General features: G+C 46.5%; 1 protein-coding gene across 5 annotated transcripts in view; it reads left to right on the top strand.

The window, feature by feature from the left end:
• smoc1 (SPARC related modular calcium binding 1) overlaps positions 1–19,787 on the top strand; it is a 270,261-nt gene that overhangs the window by 125,979 nt on the left and 124,495 nt on the right. For all 5 annotated transcript variants that reach the window (XM_078563172.1, XM_078563171.1, XM_078563170.1 and 2 more), the window contains exon 9: positions 16,408–16,490. In XM_078563172.1, coding sequence (XP_078419298.1) covers positions 16,408–16,490 — 83 coding nt within the window. The remainder of the gene's footprint in view (positions 1–16,407; positions 16,491–19,787) is intronic.

Below are 19,787 nucleotides of genomic sequence, written 5' to 3'. Positions count from 1 at the left end.
CCTCCCCCCGGCACACCCCCATAAGGACCATCTGTCACTTGTTCATATTGTTCTTTCCAGAGAGCTTGTCCTTGTCCTGCTATTATCACTTTCTGCTTTCTTACCTTAATGCCACCATCAGCATCTCCTTTAGCCCTCACCACTATCATTAACACCCCTTTGTCCATTTCTTCATGACGCTTTTGTCAATTTCTCCTTTGCCTCCGCCTATCACTGGCCTTCTACCCAGCGTCACCCGCTCCACCCCCTTAAACAGCATAAATTTCATCACATTGTTACTTCTCTCTAGCTCTGAAGAAGAGCCACCCGGACTCGAAGCGTTAACTCTGTTTTTCTCTCCACAGATGCTGTCAAACCTGCTGAGTTTTTCCAGCATTTTCTGTTTTTGCTTCAGATTTCCAGCATCCGCAGTATTTTCCTTTTATTTTAGGATTTTGAGGTTGTGGGTGGGTGTGGTGGGTGGGTGTGGTGGGCGGGCCCGGGAGCAGCCGGGAAACAGTCTGCTGCCCGCGATCGGCCCGCGATCGGCCTCCGGCCGCGGTTTCACACTCCCTCAGGGAGCTGAATTTCAAACCATCAAATAAAGATTTTAAAATTTAGAAAAGAACGCCCACACATCGGACTCACTCACCTAAACATATAGATTATCTGCCCAAACATTTTTAAAAAATTAATATCGGAAACCTCATCCCACCCTTGGATGAGGTTTCCTCAAAAATCCAAATGCCGCCTGGCCGATTCGCCCGCCCGCCAGCTGTAACGTTGGACGGGCAGCGAAAAATCTAGGATAACGAATACATTAATGGCCTTAATAGGCCTCTTAATTGTCAGTGGGTGCGTTGCCAACTCCGGCGTGCGCCCGCTGACCAAAATATGGTGCGAATGCGCAATGATGTAGGGACGCTCGTCCGGCATCATTGCGCACTATTTTATGCTCGGGTTTGTCGAGCACGTGCCCACATGTCGAGTGATAAATCCTGCCCAGTGTATGAGTGAGTGTGTGTGTGTGTGAAAGAGCGTATGTGAGTGTGTGTGTGAGTGTATATGAGTGTGTGTTTGTGTGCATGTGTGAGAAAGAGCGTATGTGAGGGAGTGTGTGTGTGCGAGAGGAAGAGTGTATATGAGTGAATGTGTGTATGTGAGTGAGTGTGCATGGATGATGGGTAAGAGGAAGGTTGTGCTTAGTTAAGAGGCACCCTGCAGTTGACTAGCCCGGCGGCACTCGTTGTTATGGCTCACACATTAAGGATGACCACTGGGTTGTGATACAGTCATGCCATGAGGAAACACACCAAACAATGGACAATGCTGTCAGGAGGTCTGGGGACAGAAAACCAATGAAGGAAAAGAAAAGAGCCAGTCTAACGTTTTGGACACCCTGTCATCCACTCAAGGTTAGGACAAGCTGGAGAAAACTGCTAATCTTTTTAGAAGAATGACAGGTGATCTTATTAAAACACATAAGATCCTGAAGGGACTTTAAAGGGTGGATATAGGGAGGATGTTTCCTCTTGTGGGGGAGACTATAAGTAGGGGACACAGTTTAAAAATAAGATGTCTCCCATTTAAGACGGAGATTAGGAGAAGTTTTTTTCTCTCTGAGGATCGTTAGTCTGTGGAACTCTCTTCCCCAGAAAGCAGTGGAGGCTGGGTCATTGAATATATTCAAGGCTGAGTTAGATAGATTTTGATTGACAAGGGGGCCAAGGGTTATGGGGGTGCAGACAGGAAAGGAGAGTTGAGACCACAATCAGATCAGCCATGGTCTTATTGAATGGCGGAGCAGGCTTAAAGGGCCAAGTGGCCTAGTCCAGCTCCTATGTCCCATGTTCCTATAACTCTTGATTCCCCTTATCAATTGTGTGTGTGCATGCGAGTGTGTGCGCATGCGAGTGTGAGCGCATGCGAGTGTGAGCGCATGCGAGTGTGTGTGCATGCAGGAGTGCATGCAAGTGTGTGCATGTGAGTGTGAGCACATGCACGTGTGCATGAGCAGTGAGCTTACGAGTGTGTGTGTGTGTGGCATGTGTGTGTAAGTACAAGTGTGTATATGTGTGTGTTTGCGCTTGCAATATTAGCAATAGTGCATGTTTCCTTGTGAGAGAAATGGTGTTCTAATTTGAGCCAGGATCTTATGCGGAGCACTGACAGTGCCCTTCTAGACTGTCTGCTCTGTTATACGTTTTGGATCCATTATGAAAATATTGTTTTATCGGCTAGCCACTGTGGTTTGTGGTTATGTTAAAAGTAAAAAAGACTGACAGTACTGGAATAGATTGTGCTGCTTTGTCACAACGAGGCAGGGGAGCTCAAAGTTTTGAGTCTACTACTTTAAACCTCACCCACTCTAACAAAGCTCAGTATTGAGCCTGTGCACAAAGTAGAGTTGCTTCATTCTTCAGCACTGTCATATCTCAGCATGATAAGCTTGAAGTGCTTTTCCAACAGTAGCTCCAATGGCTGGACAGCCAGTGAGAAAGATGTTGCATCACAAAAGTCTTTTATGAAGCAGCATAAATAGAGAGAGACTGGGTGACACTCAGGGTTAGAATATTATCCCTTCACCTCTGGGATCTAGGTTCGAATTTGTCTCAGGCTGAAAATCTCCTCTCTCTCTGCTGACAATAAGGGATCAGTGGAAAATGAGTTTGGACGGACTCGAGTGATTCCCCAGTGGGTACAATTCTACAGTGCATTCAACTCGAATTGCCACTCAGCTAGGAAGCTGGTTTAAAGAGGAGAGCCGATGTGATAAAAGGAAAATATTTACTTGGGTAAAACAGCTGCAGTTCTTCCAAGTTTAGGGCAGGTTGTTGGGACAAAGCAGACAGCACTTTAATCTGGATGTAATCTGTGGATTAACTGATCTGGGACTACTTGAATTTGACATTGGTGTCATGGTGGGGGAAAAATATTCCTCCCCTCTCCTACAGATCAACAAGGTCAGTGCTGGGACTGTGGTAGGAGCCCTACGATTGCCCTCTGTGCTTTCAGTCTAGGGGTGGTGGGGAAATCAGCAAGGGTTTTCACAGCCGAAGGTTATCCAGTAATTCCTTCTGCCTGCGTGGGAATGGATTGAGGACCGGTTTAGACATGGCTTTGATGCCCGTCCCAAAGTCAGTACTGTTGGCGCTGTCAAGACCCCTGAAACATCAGGCCGCTGGGACCTACAGACCTTCACCCCAGCAAGTGTCAACACATCAGGAGGGGAGAGAAGAGGAGTGGAAATGAATGCCCTTCTCCAAAAACAAGACCTTGGTAGACCTGATTTTTAGAATGAAAACATGATATTGCAAAACGCACACATGTGGGGTATTTTGGGCTTTTAGTGCCTTAGTGTGAAATGGGCGGTGTTGCCTGTTCCACACCCTTGCACAAAGTCAAACTCTATGTTCCTGGTGTGTATTCAAACAGGCTTGAATTTTCCCAAATAAAGCAAAGTATTTTGGATGCCTTGTGTTTAGTAAGTTGTAACCACTATTACCCTCCCGCTAAAGGAAGCTCCTTTGCAGCTCCCTCTGACAAGTTGACTCTAGTATCACCTGCTTTTGATGATGAACAGTTTTAAGCAGTCGGAGCACAGCCTGGTGCAGGGTGAAAATAACAACTCAAATAGCTGTTCGATACTTGGCTAGAAAACTGGCTTCTTACTTTTGCACATTGTTTAACGCTACAAAGGAAGGATTATGCAATGCCCCATAGCTTCCTGCAGCATGTGGGATATGGTGGCATTGTGGTAATATCACTGTGAATGGTAACCTAGAGGTCCAGGCTAATGCTCTGGGGACAAGGGTTCAAATCTCACCATGGCTGTGGTGGAATTTAAATTCAGTTAATTAAAATCTGGATTGAAAGCTGGTCTCAGGAATGAAGTTGTCATAAAAACCCATCTGATTCACTAATCCCCTTTAGGGAAGGAAACCTGCCATCTTGGCCTGGCCTATATGTGACTCCAGACCCACAGCAATGTGGTTGGCTTAGTGAGCTACTCTGTTCAAGGGCAATTAGGGATGGGCAACAAATGCTGGCCTTGTCAGTGACAACCACATCCCATGAAAGAATAAAGGAAACAAACACAAATGTTTGCAGCTGGAGAGGGGAATCTCATGGTCGTGTCCTGTTGAATGTCTTTCTGCACCATCAGCTCAAAACTCTTCGGTGCATAGGACCAACAGGGCTTAACCCATGTGTTTTGAGGATTGAGAAAGAAACAAGAACAATGTAGTAGGATGAATTAGAATCCAATTAGGCAGCGAAAGCGAAATAAAGGCTTGGATATATAGGAATGGGTTCCGTGGGTGGGTGGGTGGGGGCTGTGGGTATGGTGCACATAGTCTCAGATGGGAAATCAGGGAAAGTCTTTGTTCTCGAGAGGTTTCACGCCTGGGAGTCAGCCTGATTGACAGGCTTGGCTTCCAGTCAGGCAGACAGTACTCTCGAGCAGGTAGACTCGCTCCATGACCCACGCGTCACTGGTGAACAAAAAGAAAGGTTCAGTTAAAAATGTAGGGCTGGATTTAGTGTTCCCAATGCGGACCTTTCCCACTGGTTCTCCAACCAGTGGGAAATCCACATCGCTTCAGAGGAGGAGGCCTCATAGAATTAAGTGCCTGTTAAGCATTTATAAGTGGCCTGGGTTGGGCCTTCCCCCTCAAGTGCAAGGCACCGATGTCTTCTGGCTAAAAGAAAACGGGTAACCTCACCAGTCAGGTGGTGACCTGGGTGGCAGGGGGACCAGGACGAGGAGGGTAGGGTAGGGGGTTGGGTTCAGTCTCTGACCCTGAGGTGTCCAATACCTGACCCTGGGAGTCTTTGCATGGGGGTGCGGTGCGGGGTGGGGAGGTGGGGAGTGCGGGGTGAAAAGGGAAGCACTTAACTTCATCTCGGTTCAATTCTCACCTTTCCTCAGCTGCAATGGTTCTGGGGTACTCAGCAGTTCTCTGCAAAACCTGCAGTTCAGGTTTTAAAATCAGAGGCTGGCAGTCTCATTAAAATATTTAAAGGAGAAGGAGAGCTGCTGATCTCTGGCCGGCAGCTCTCGGGGTGGGGGGGCGGGATTTCCGACCCCGGGGTCCTAAATCCTGGGGCAGGCCCGACACTGGCCGCTTAAGTGCCTGATGTTAATGGCATGTTAGTTATATTGTTAAGATACAGAGGCGAAGGGCATTGTGTAATTAAGAAATTAGAACACTTGTAAAGAAAGACTATGGCTGCGTTCGCAGCCGGGTGTTCTTGGAGAGGGAGCACGCGGTGTCCATTGGCCTGTTTGAGGCCTGCGACTGGTGGGCACCACGGGGGCTTGAGTGCTTCATTAGCCTCCAAAATGACATTTCAATTTAATTTTGTAAGGTTCCTCTAAATCCATTCTTTACTTACAGTGGCCCCTAGGGGCTATCGATTGGCTTAATTGGCTTTTTTAAAAAATTGGTTAATTCGTTAATTTGTTAAATTTGTTCTACTGATACTCAAAAGAGTGGAAAGAAAGACTGGGGCTCAGGTTGCGACCAGGTGTCCCTGGAGAGGGAGCACGCGGTGTCTGACGGGAAGCCTGAGGCCTTCTGGGATCAGTGGGCACCGTGGGGGTGCTGGAGTGCCTCATCCACCCCGAAAATGACACTCTCATTGAATTCGGTCAGGTTTCTTTGAATTTTTTTCTGCCGTTACAGTGTCCCTTAGGGACTATCACTTTAATTTACTGGGTTAATTTGACCATTTGTTCTATTTGTGACGCTCAAAAGAGGATAAAGGAAGGCTGCTGGCACATGGGGATTGAAGGTAGGAAGCAGACATATGCAATGCTGCACCCTGTAAATAAACCTGTTACCATGAAAGGGATCAGCGTCTGGGTTCATGCTTCGCCGTCTGGCGTGGAATCCTTTTTTAACATCTACCAGGCACTTAATTTGGTCTGGCCTCCCTCACCGAGCTGACAACGGGTCTCCGGCCAGTTCTCCAACTGGTGGGCAGGACCCATGCGGGAATGCTAAATCCAGCCCAGTGATTGGGTGAGTGACGTGCAAGGCACTGAAGTCTTCTGGCTAAAAGAAAACGTGTAACCTCACCAGTCGGTTGAGTGTGGTGACCTGGGTGGCTGGGGGACCAGGACGAGGAGGGGAGGGCAGGGGAGGGGGTTGGGTTCAATCTCTGACCCTGGGGTGTCCAATACCTGACCCTGGGAGTCTTTGTATGGGGGTGCGGGGCAGGAAGGTGGGGGGTGTGGGGTGAAAAGGGAAGCACTTAACTTCATCTCAATTCAATTCTCACCTTTCCTCAGCTGCAATGGTTCTGGGGTACTCAGCAGTTCTCTGCAAAACCTGCAGTTCAGGTTTTAAAACTGGAGGCTGGCAGTCTCATTAAAATATTTAAAGAGAAAGCCCACCCCCTGGAGGCAGGTGGTTGCCCACCCCTCGCCCCTGAAACATGGAATTGGGCATAAGATCTTAAGGCCAGAATTTTGACGTCAACACACCGATGCGCAAAATGACGCTCGGTGACGTTGGGCGTGCATTCTGATGTCATCGCGTGTCATTTCGATATTACGTTCGGCGGTTGTGCGCCAGAGGCGGCTGTGCACCCACCGAACTGTCAACGGCCTATTAAGGCCATTAAAAAACCTATTAAAGTAGTTATCAATGCTGCCCGTCCAACCTTAAGGCTGCGGGGGGCAGGCGAAGAGCCCAGGCGACCTTTGCATTTTTCAGGAAACCTCATCCACGGGCGGGGTGAGGTTTCCTGAAGGTTTTATAAAATTATTAATTAATTTTTGCACGATTCACAAACATGTCCCAGCTCATGTGACACTGTCGCCTGAGGGGACGTGTTTAGATCATTTTTAGCTTTACTATGTAAAAACTTTTATTATGTACTTCATCTCCCTGTGGCAGCTCCGTGCCTCAGGGAGATTCCAGGGCTCTTTCGCGCGTGTGTCGCAACTCTCCCTCCTCCCCCCGCCTGCACGCTGAGCGCTACCGGCTGCGCGTCACACTGGATGGGCCTCAATTGGCCCGCCCACGTAAAATGGCGGCGCGCAGCCGATCATGGGCGGCGATCGGCTCCACGCTCTCCCGCGCCCACTCCCGACCGGCCCGCCCGACATGCGGAAAATTTTCCCCTAAAACCCTTAACACCTGATCCAACCCGAATCTATCTTGGGCGTTAAAGCAGGCGAGAAGGAGAGGGAAGAAAGATTGGGTAAAGAGAGAGGGGAGAAAAGAGTCAGGAAAGAAAAGTAAGAGAAAATGTTAACGTTTTAAATTTGGCATTTTTAAAAAATCTCTAACAATTGACGCCATGTCGGAGTGAGATTGAGCAGCTTAAATTGTTCCCTCACTGGGTCAGACAGTTTGATCGCCATTGCATTAACAATTATGTTGTTAAAAAGACTTAACTTTCTGCAATGAGTTGAATGGACAATTAATGTGCAATTAGGCCAAGGGTCAGAAGCCAATTCTACACAGCAGAGTGTCTTAAAGTCCTGGAGATTTGTAACTCAGTCTGTCGCTTATTTTCTAGGACTTGCTGGCCAATTTGTGCATTAATAATGGGGTGCTTCGTTAACAGGTCGTTATTTTTCCAGCATGACCTGGCCCAATAAGTATGTAATGTCTGCAGTGTGGAATAAGGTTTGATTCTTTGCAATGAGCTCACGCTTTAAAGAGACACTATCCCTTTGTAGATACTCAGTGGCTAAATGTAAAAAAAATACACTCATATAAGAAGTTGAAAGTTCCAACTATTGCACAATTATCCTGAACACATTCCAACCGTTTGAAAAGTGACAAGGTATTTGCAATACATTCAGGATGGCTGAAAAACCGATTAACCATGGTTCTGTTTTTGGTAACTGTTGCCATAAAACTTGTCTCAAACTGCCCAATGTTGATGATACAAGTTTCACTTTGATTGGGGATAAGAATGACTTGCCAACTGAAGGAGGCTTAACGTTGTCTGCAAGTTAAAGCTCGAGAAGCTACAGGACCTCTCTTCACAATAACCTCCACAAAAACCACTGCAGGCTTTTTTTAACAAGAAGAGAGAGAGAAAAACAAAATCACTTGTCGAGAGTTTTACACAGTGACGGATAGATCCTGTGAGGAAGGGGTTCTGTTAGTTTACGTAGAAAGTGAGAGGTGCCCCAGGGGGAGTAGAAAGCAGAGTTCTCACGGAAGGGTTTAGCTGGCATTTGTTTTTTACCTATTTGTGTCCCGGAGTTGATATCAACGAGTCGCATGTGAGAAAGAAAAGGCTTGCATTTATATAGTGCCTTTCACAACCCCTGGACATTCCAAAACTCTTTACAGCCAAGGGGAGGATGTGGTAAAGATTTGCTGGGTTGGGTTTTATGCAGCCCATCCTGGTGGCAGCCGAGCTACCAGGCCCAATTAATCATGGGAAAGTCCCGGGTCAGCCTGCCGGAGGATGATTAAGTCGGGGTTGGGGTGGGGGGCGGGGAGGGGGGTAGGGTAGGGGGGGTGGGTGGGGGTGGGGGGTGGGGGGGGGGGGGGTGGAGGGGAGGGAGGGAGGTGAGAGGAGATGGTGGGGGGTGTGCGGAATAGACTGTTGTGGAGTTCCCAGCAGCCAGTGGCAGGATGTCAATTAGGCTCATTAATGAGCCAATTGACATCCATTATCCCTGAGCCCACTGCAATTTAGTGGTGACTCAGGGGTTAAATGGAGGCTGCATGGGTCTCTCGCCTCCTTGGCTAGCTGCCTGTTGGTTCTGTTGCCAGCAGCCTCCCGATTTTGAGTGGGGGGGGTCCCTCGCTAACGAGCACTTTGCCCTTGATCGAGGGACCCAGCATTGGGCTGCTGAAAGCCATCCCAAGCCGAACCCCCACTTCACCTCTGACCACTCTTCCACACCCTCCCTGCCTCCCGTAACCCCCATCGCCCCTTCACTCGCCTGAGGTCCCTCCGCCATCCTGGGCTTTGGGTGTGAGCGGTGCCGCCAGCAGCCATTGCTCCGACTGGCACTGCTGATAATGATGAATTGCCGGCCTCTGATTGGCAGGCAGCTCTTGGTGGGCGGGTCTTCAGAAGGGCACTTGGCTCCCCCACGGAACTGCCAGGGGGTCGCCGATGGTTTTCCGACTGGTGGACAGGACCCTCTGTGAACCGGACTGAATTCCGGGCACTGAGGTGATTCCAAGGATGATAGGCTCTCGTTATGGGAGACCAGGGAAACTAGGGCTTTTTAACATTGAACAAAGAGATTCACAGGAAATGGGATAGAAATCCAAACCTGAAAGAATATGGTGAACAATTGGTTTAGCCATTCACCACCTGACCTGGCTGAACAACATAAAACACTACTGGCTCTTGCTCTAGTCTGCTAAAATGGCTCAACTATCCCAGGGTAATACTGGAATGTAAAGATAACCCCCAACTTATCTTCTCTCCACTGCAGATGGTCTTCTTAAACCCTGCTCCCCTGTCCCCTCCACCCTCACTTCAAACAATAAGTGCGGAAGCTCATGGATTTTTTTTTTGCTACCAAGATCGAGGCCATCCGATCAGTTGCTTCTGCCACTTCCCTTCCTTCCACTAGCTCGCTGGGCCAAGCTTCCTCTAAAGCTCCCACCCCCGCCCCAGCCCCTAACTCATATCTTTCTCTAGTTTCGCTCCCATCTCCCCTCGTGCCCTCTCTGAGCTCATCTTGTCCACGCGACCCTCGATCCCTCCTGCTCCCTCGATCCTGGTCAGATGGGCTGATTGGTGGCAAATGGAATTTAATCCTGCTAAGTGTGAGGTGATGCATTTGGGCAGGACAAACAAGGCATGGGAATACACAATGAATGGTAGGACCTTGGGAAGTACTGAGGATCAGAGGGATCTTGGTGTACATGTCCACCGGTCCCTTAAGGTAGCAGGACAGGTAGATAAGATGGTTAAGAAGGCATATGGGATACTTGCCTTTATTAGCCGAGGCATAGAACATAAGAGTAGGGAGGTTATGCTGGAACTGTATAAAACGCTGGTTAGGCCACAGCTAGAGTATTGCATGCAGTTCTGGAATCCGCATTATAGGAAGGATGTGATTGCACTAGAGAGAGAGAGTGCAGAGGAGATTTACCAGGATGTTGCCTGGACTGGAGAGTTTTAGTTATGAGGAGAGATTGGATAGACTGGGGTTATTTTCCCTGGAGCAGAGGAGATTGAGGAGGGACATGATTGAGGTGTATAAAATTATGAGGGGCATAGATAGGGTAGACAGGATTGAACTTTTCCCCTTGGTGGAGGGATCAATAACCAGGGGGCATAGATTTAAGGTAAGGAGCAGGAGGTTTAGTGGGGATGTGAGGAAGTGTTTTTTCACCTAGATGGTGGTGGGAATCTGGAACTCACTGCCTGAAAGGGTGGTGGAGGCAGAAACCCTCAACATTTAAGAAGTATTTGGATGTGCACTTGCGATGCCACGGCATACAAGGCTATGGGCCTAGTGCTAGAAAATGGGATTAGAATAGTTAGATACTTGTTTGACCGGCGCAGACTTGATGGGCCGAAGGGCCTTTTTCTGTGCTGTAGACCTCTATGACTCTATGAGCAGAAATTTCCTCCAATTAAATATTGGGAAGACTGAAGCCATTGTCTTTGGACCCTGCTCCAAACTCTGTTCCCTAACGACCGGCTCCATCCCTCTCCCTGGCAACTGCCCTGAGTCCCAGCTAAAATGATTGCAACCTTGGTGTCATATTTGACCCCGAGGTAAGCTTCTGCCACATGTCCGTGCCAGCACTAAACCTGCCTATCTCCAGCAGCTGCCCTGCTGCTGAAACCCTCATTCATGCATTTGTCATTTCTAGTCCTGATTATTCCAACATATTTCTGGCTGGCCTTCCACATTCCAACCTCCATAAACTTGAGGTCATCCAACACTCTGCTGTAGGTCACACCAAGTCCTGCTCACCTACCGCCCTGGTGCTCCCTGGCCAAGCAACACATTGCTTTTAAAATTCTCAATCTTGTTTCAAGTTTGGCCATAGCCTCACCCTTCCCTAACTCTGTCATCTCCTCCAGCCCCACAAACCTCCCAGATATCTATGCTCATCTAATTCCGGCCTCTTGAGCATCCCTGATTCTAAGCGCTCCACCATTGATGCCTAGGCCCTACGCTTTGGAATACCCTTACTAAACCTCACCACCATCTTCTCAAGGGCAATTAGTGATAGGCAATAAATGCTGGCCTTGCCCGCAATGCTCATGTCCCACGAAAGAATAAAAGAAATGCTTTGGCCATCTGCCTTATGTGGCTCAGTGCCTAACTTTGCTTTTGATGTTTCTGTGAAGTGCCTTGGGACGTTTTAATACTTTAAAAGGTGCTATATAAATGCAAGTTGCCGTTGTTGTATTCACAGTCAGGAGAATTAAGAAAATCTATTTTCATTGGTCAATGAGTTTGTTTAAGACATAAAATTAAGATAATCACCAAAAACTGAAGAGATGTAGAGGGCATGAGATGTCCTACCAGAAACAGCAGTGATGGCAGAATCTATTATGCCACTTGAAAAGGCCACAGTGCGGTCTGTTTTCTTGTGGTGCAGTGGTAGCGTCCCTACCTCTGGGCCAGAAGCTTTCCGGTTCAGGTCTTGCTTCAGGACTTGCTGACCATGGAAGGCATGTTCGTAACATGGCCAAACAGGTTGATTATCAGCCTGAAAATCCTTCTAAAATGCCCAATGGCAAGGGGGGGAGGGGTTTCTTGGTCAGCCATACTACAGAAGGCAGTGGCAAACCATTGCAGTACTTTGCCAAGCATAAATGTGGACTAATTCAATGGAAGTCCATGGTTGCATTGAAACATCAAATTCTAACAGAGCTGGACATACTGCAGGGATGATGTTACCCCTGGCTGTTTTGGGCGGGGGGGGTCTAGAACAAGGGGTCACAATCTCAGGATATGGATAGGCCAGTTAGGACTGAGATGAGGAGAAATTTCTTTACACAGAGCCTGTGGAATTCTCTGCCACAGAAGGCTGTGGAGGTCAAGTCACTGAATATATTTAAGAAGGAGATGGATAGATTTCTAGACATTAAAGGTGTCAAGAGGTCTGGGGGGAGAGAGTGGAAGTACAGCATTGAGATAGAGGATCAGCCATGGTCATAATGAATGGCGGAGCAGGCTTGAGGGGCCAAATGGCCTACTCCTGCTCATAATTTTTCCTGCGTCTTTCATTATCTATGGGGAGAATTTTCCCCTTATTGGGTGGAGTAGTGGCCACACAATGATCCATCGCCCGCAAATGGGCCCTGACCGCAATTTAATCGGCCAGCCAGCGTGAATCACGCGCTGAAATGTTCAACGCAGCCTGAGGGCAGCGGGGGGGGGGGGGGGGGGGGGGGGGGTGATGTAGGAGGGCGAGCGTGGGTGTCAGCGCAGGCGCGCGGGCGCACTCACAGAAAACCCTATGAAGGCACAGAGCTGCCTCAGGGAGCTGAAGATTTATAACGTTAAAAATAAAGATTTAAAAATTAAGGCAAACGTGTCCCCGCTCATGTGTCTCTGTCACGTGAGTGGGGTCATGTTGGAAATGAGATTTAAGCATTTTTATTTCATTTCTAATTAACATCGGAAACCTCACCCGGCCCTTGGATGAGGTTTCCTCAAAATTCCAAAGGCCGCTTGGCCTTTTCGCCCGCCCGCCTGCCCGCCAGCCGTAAGGTTAGACGGGCAGGGGAAAAATTCCATTTAATCAATTAATTCATGGGCCTAACGGCCCTCTTAATTGTTGGCGGGCACACAGCCAACTCCCGCATGTGCCCGCTGGGACCGAAATATCCTGCGAGTGTGCGATGGCGTCGGGACGCGTGCCCGTTGTCATCGCGCGTCACTTTTCTCCCCTTCGGGTCGGGCACACATCCGCCCGATGCGAGAGAAATCCTGCCCTATGTTGCCAATGCCCTCTTAGGGCAAGGTACCTGGAGGGGGGGATGACTAAGCTCACCCTGTTTAACTTCATTTTATAATAGAAAAATCATGTCGTCGTCGGACTGCCAATGCATCCAAAATCAAGGATTTTTCCAGAAACTTAATGCCACAGCTAATATTGACATTGAGTTGAAATGTTTACTTAAAACACCGAAGAAAGTTACAGTGCGGTGATGCAAGGAAATGTGAAGCACAGTCAGTGCATTTAAAAATGCTCGTTTTAATCTTAATTTTAAAAAGGGATCAGCTGAGCAAAATTGCTCACAAAATTATGAGGAAATATACTCCCAGCCTCATTTTCCCATGAGAGCTGTAAGTATATTTGGGAATGTTTGCAGAGTTAGGTATTTTCCAGGGTGCAGAATTTGCCATGAGTGTATAACACCAGTGCACTATCGAGCTGTAAGGGATTGTGTGGATTTACTGGAAATAATATGAGTGTAAGTGTTATTCCCTCCCTCCTATTTTCCTCCCTGCTGCACAATTATTCTTTTGGTCTGTTATTTAAACAGTGCCGTCCTATTGAAATCTACTATTGATGGAAGACTGCATGTGACCTATTGACTGTGACTTACTATGGTCAGATGTTGTTACAGGTGCCAGAGTGCTTTGTTTATTCTTGCTTTGAGATAACACAGGGGTGTGGGTTGGGGGTGGGTGGGTGGGAGTGGGTTGGGGTGGGGGCACGTTGCACAGGGGAGCCAGTGAAAGTTCACAGGGTGCCGGGTCAGTGTGGTGCACTAAGTGACCTCACAGTTCCTTGTGCGATCAGAGTGGTTTCAGTTTGCTTTGTACACAGGCTGGGGTCGAACCAGGTGGGACTAACCTCCATGAATGGGCCAGGGCTGTGTGTCAGCTGTTGTACGTTAAAATGCGCCGTCACTGTGACCTGCCGTGTAGACAGCATGCTCGATTGTGTCTGCTCTTAAACCATCATAACACAGGGCCTCAGCAACATAGATGGGGTTTAGTGCTGTTAGATTAACCTCTTTGATCGCTTGATTTTTACAACAGGATTTGAAGCACAATTGAGCTGAAAGCCACCCACGTTTTACTGTCCATCATGATGGGAAGAGAAATATTCTTTCATCTCAATACTCAGTCTCAAAAGTTAAAACAGCATCCCCCTGTCAGAGACAGCATCAGGCAGATATGCAAATACCATAACTCCCACCACTCAAAATTTCACCAGTGCCTTGGCTGCCAGTTCAATAGGAAATTGCTTAATGTTATGGAATGTTTCATCTTCTATAAGCATATTTATATCCCCACTGACTATTGTTAATGTAGAGGCAATTCGTGCCTAAGCGTGGACAATTTTAAGCCCTTTATGTACTGGGTTACGACTGCCCAAACAAAGAATGGACAGCATGCTAACCCACTGCACAACTGTGCCTGGTACACTTCTGGTATTCGTCATGAGTTACCATGGGGAAAATGTGTCACCACTATATACTGCACTATATAAAGCACAATACTGATATGAAAGCAATATTCAATTGAAGTGTCATAGGCACTTGAAATAATTCTTTAGTATTGCTGAAGAAAGACACATGTCAAAGCTTTTTGTCTTGCTTTTATCTTTGCAGGCAGAAAGAACGTGTACACACATTGCGCCCGCTTCAGCGAAGCAAAATAAGTGACAGCCATTCGCCGACTCATTCCTCAGGGCAATGCCTTGACCAATCAGGGTCAGACTGCCTGGTTTAAATTTCAAACAATGCTTGGCAATTAACTGCCAGTCACCATCAATTGGCGCATTCTCCATGTCAACACCTCTACCAATCAGAGTCCACTTGCCAATCAATCAGCACTCTCTTCTCATGCAGTATAAATTGTTGTTTTCCCCTTATGTTGGTATTCTTGCGAAGTGACCTGATGAGCGCAAGATGAAAAGCTTTGACATGTCTCTTTTTTTCAGCAATACTCAAGTGCTGTGCTACCAAATGACTAAATAATTCTTTGTTGAAAGGGACGGAGAAATTGTTGAACAATCTTAGTTTCCTGATTCTCAGTTATACTGGTCACCCAAGAGCCAAAGATATGGCGGTTTCCTCTTATAAAAAACATGGCTGGCAACAGTAAAAGTTGATACGAGTAAATTGTTTTAACAGTGACTTATTAGCCATGGTCCACAAAGGACCACTGGCATCTCTCTCCATTAGAGAGATAATTGGTTATGTAGAGCTTGAGGAGCACCACTCCGCAAACACGGGGCGGTGTGAGGAAGCAGGCCTTCCAGAACCATCAAAGCGGAATTGAACCCGTTATGCACCACAGTCTAGTCATCTAAGCTAACCAGACCCCCACTCAGAGATATTCTTTCCCTGTTTACATTCAAAATTCTTCACAACTTTTAAAATCTTTAAAACTTGTTAGTAAACCAAATGTCATGAGTTGGAAAACCAGTTATGGTGCTGCTCAGTGACATGTCCTCCAGCAGGGCAAAAATTCCATAGTAAGTTCCAATTTTTGACTTATGAATTATTGCCTTTCCTTTCTCCGAAGCCACCTGTGTTATGATGGGGAACCACTTATGTCTTGTCCTGGACACAGGAGTAGCTCAGCAATCATGACTATAACGTAGCTTAGTAGTTTTTTTTATTCGTTCAGGAGATGGGAATGTCACTGGTTAGGCCAGCATATATTGCCCATCCCTAATTGCCCTTGAGAAGGCCGTGATGAGCCACCTTCTTGAACCACTGCAGTCCCTGTGGTGTAGGTACACCCATAGTGCTGTTAAGAAGGGAGTTCCAGAATTTTGATCCAGCGATGGTGAAGGAAGGTTGATATATTTCCAAGTCAGGGTGGTGAGAGGCTTGGAGTGGACTTGCAGGTGGTGGTGTTCCCGTGTGTCTGCTGCCCTTGTCGTTCAAGGTGGTAGAGATCTCGGGTTTTAACTGTGCTGTCGAAGGAGCCTTGATGAGTTGCTGCAGTGCAACTTGTCGTTGGCACACACTGTTGTCACTGTGTGTCAGTGGTGGAGGAAGTGAATGTCGAAGGTGGTGGATGATGTGCCAATCAAGTGGGCTGCTTTGTTCTGGATGGTGTTGAGCTCTCTGAGTGTTTTTGGAGCCGTACTCGTCCAGGCAAGTGGAGAGTGTTCCATCACGTGCCTGATTTGTACCTTGTAGATGGTGAACAGGTTTTAGGGAGTCAGGAGGTGACTTAGTCACTGCAGAATTCCCCGCCTCTAACCTGCTCTTGCATCCACTGTATTTATATGGCTGATCCAATTAAATTCCTGATGATTGGTAACCCCCAGATGTTGCTGGTGGGTGTTTTAGTGATAGCAATGCCATTGAATGTTCTGGGGAGATGGTTAGATTCTCTTTTGTTGGGGATGGTCATTGCCTGGCGCAAACGTTAATTGCCATATTTCAGCCCAAGTGCAAACGCAGTCTAGTAGCTCACAAGCCTGTCTGGCACAAGCCCCACTGGTTTCTAACATGTGTTTTGAGTGCTGCTCTTGCTTCTTCCAGTTACCAAACCCCGGATTGTGACAGCAACGCCAGATCCAAGCTCATGGAGGGAGATGATCCATTCAAAGACAAAGAGCTACAAGGTAAGCCATTTCCAGCTCACCGTTGCCTCATCAGCACAGCAGGGAGTGATCAATGGTGAAACCATTGCCACATGCTGCTCTCCTTGAGTAATTTTGTATGATTACCCTATATAAGAGACACAAGTGACTCGGCTAATTGACTTTTAAGTGATTGCAGATGAAACCATCTAAAATATTGATGGTTAATTACTAGAAAAAACAGTAGCCTCCCCCCACCAGCTGCCACCCACCCCCACCAGCCTACCCCCCTCGTCAACGTAAAGAGCTCCCTCTCTGACAATGTTAAGGCCTGATCCCCTGCCTCTTGAAGATCTCATCTGCCAGTGGCACTGGGAACTTATGGCTATGCCTCAGGAACCGGGTGCTCCAATAAGAGCCGCTGATTAGCTCTGGAGTCACAAGCTTTTAGAGAGGAACCTTAGCTCAGTGACTTAATCAGCCACACAGTCCAAGATCCTAGGTTCATCGGATTCAACCAGTTCAGCAAAATATAAGGCACTGAAATAGAGTCAGTATATAGACCTCTTTATAACGAAACTCATTGGTGAATGAAGAATGTAGAATAGGAATTGGGAATTGGTGGTGTAGTGGTTATTGTCACCAGACTGGTAATCCAGAGACCCAGGATAATGCTCTGGGGACCTGGGTTCAAATCCCACCATGGCAGATGGTGGAATTTGAATTCAATAAAAATCTGGAATTATAAGTCTAATGATGACCATGAAACCATTGACGATTGTCATAAAAACCCATCTGGTTCACTAGTGCCCTTTATGGAAGGAAATCTGATGTTCTGGACCACGTGTAACTCCAAACCCACAACAATGTGCTTGACTCTTAAATGCCCTCTGAACAAGGGCAATTAGGGATGGGTAATAAATGCTGGCCTAACCAGCAACACCCACATCCCATCCCATGAACAAACATAAAAAAAAAGCAGCCCTCTATAAATTCTGGGAAGGCACGTGAATGCAAAGATAAGCAGTCAAACGGATATATATGTGCACATTTGAAATGATATACCTATGCTTCTCAGTAAATGCACCAAAACCCCAACTGTGCAAGAATCTCTTCTGAGATATTCCAATAATCACTCTGCATGTAAGAAAACCAGGGAAAATCTAATTTACTATTTCCACAGGTGTAACTGTGAGAATGAACATCACAAAACAGCTTTACACGATTCATTTGAGCTACAAAAAATACAAATTTAAATGAGATTAATTCAGTTGAAGTCCCCCCACAAACAGATAATACTGCAGCAAGCCATGCAACATGAATATCCTCATTCTCGAGCTGGATCATAGCCTATACAGGGTTTGTCACTTGTCATTTAATTGATCAACTCTGAGCCTACAACCTACAGCCTAACGTATCGCTGCCAGTAAAGTGGGATGTCTTGACATTGTGGTACTAGGAGATAGCCAAGGAACATTGGAAACATTCAGGAGGCTTGGCTCCTCTTTAATAACCCTGAAACTTCACTGGTTGAACACTTTGTGGTCAACCCCCCCCGCCCCCAATTGCTCCCAATTGGGTCCCAGGAAATGCGTGTGCATTTTCAGGAACTGTTATTTCTGCCTCTACATTTGAAAAGGCCAACACCAGAACTCATTGCAGGAAGTAAATGCTTGACCAGATGATGGTCTCCAGTTTTAAGCAACTCAAGGTACTTAGCTCATGCTGTTTTACAATTGGATGAAACATTAAGCTGAGGCTCCATTCATCCTGTCAGGTTTATGGAAAAGATCCCGTGACACTATTTCAAAGATGAGCAGGGTGAGTTCTCCCTGATGTCCTGGCCAATGTTCCTATCTTAACCAACAGATTAATTGGTCATTTATTTCATTGCTGTCTGTGGGAGATTACTGTGTGCAAATTGGTTACTGCATTTTACTACATTACAACAGTGACTACACTTCAAGAACACTTTATGGGTTGTAAAGCGCTTTGGGGCATCCTGAGGTTGTGAGAGGTGCTATATAAATGCAAGTTCTTCCTTTGCGTATTCGCAATCATATTTTTCCAGGGGCGAAGCCAAAATTTAAAAAATGCAAACTAAACTATAAAATATGTCTAATAACTGTTTGCCACAGAACATCCCAAGAATGATAACGTGAATCATTACACTCAGAAAGCAACGCAGTTTGCTGACCTTTGGTATTGTGCTGGTTTAAATAATATACGTAGATTTGATCCTGAATCTAGTCAGCTTTCAGAAAGATCTATGTTTTGGCAGCCATCAGACATTTTTATATCTCCTTCAAAAAACACATGGTCATCATTTTCATCTTCAGACTGATGACTGGGAGTGAAGTGGTTTTCCCTTGTCCTTGTTTTATATTTTTGACCATAATTCTTGTAGTTTAAAAAACAAATCCGAGGTTAAGATGGGGTTAGTGTTAGAGCTCGTTAGAAGGCAGGCAGGAATTAAAGGGCCACACTTTGCTTTCTCAAGTAAATGCCTTCTAACTCATGCTTGTGAAGTAAACCTTTAGCATTGTCTATAGCATTGCCCCCAGATATAATCCTTTCCACACCCCTTTTCCTCTCCCACCTTTTAGGCTGGCAATTTTTCTTTGCAGCAAATATGGGTATATTTCCCCCTTCCACATTTCTGACTTTTAGAGTTATAATAAAATGAGTTTGCTTTGTGTTCTCACACAACAGCTACAGTGCAGGAGATTAATACATTGCTGAAAAGAGAGACGCTATCAAAGCTTTTCGTCTTACACTCATCAGGACAAATGCAAGAATGCCAAATTTCAAAGGATCGCAACAATTTATACTGCAAGAGAAAAGGGTGCTCAGGAGCCTGGGGAGCCTATAGTTCCCCATTGCTTTCTCCATGGCAACGTCTCGGTCAATCAGAGTTGACTTGCTAATAATCACCCCTTTCTCCTGTAGTATAAATTGTCGTGATTGTTTGAAATTTGGCATTCTTGCATTTGTCCTGATGAGTGCAAGATGAAAAGCTTCAGCAACATGCCTGTCTTTTCAGCAATATTCAAGTTCTGTACTACTAACAGAAAGTTAATCTAGTTGAGCATATCCTGGTGGAAGCAAACTCCAGCTGAATGAAGCTAAAGGTGAGATTCCTGAAGAGAATAATTGGAGGACAGTCTGTCAGAATAAAATGGCCAAATGTGGAAGGGGGAAATATATCCATATTTGCTGCAGAAGTAGTATGTAGAAATAAGACATCAAAATAATGTACTTGATTTCCTTACAAAGTTCCAACTGTGAACAATTCTCAAATAATAGACTGCTGAAGGTTACTGACAAGGCAATATGTTG

Source organism: Cetorhinus maximus, chromosome 18 (assembly GCF_964194155.1).
Source record: "Cetorhinus maximus chromosome 18, sCetMax3.hap1.1, whole genome shotgun sequence".
NCBI lineage: Eukaryota > Metazoa > Chordata > Chondrichthyes > Lamniformes > Cetorhinidae > Cetorhinus > Cetorhinus maximus.
Note: the sequence above shows the minus strand (reverse complement) of the source record. Positions and strands in the feature narration are given on the sequence as shown.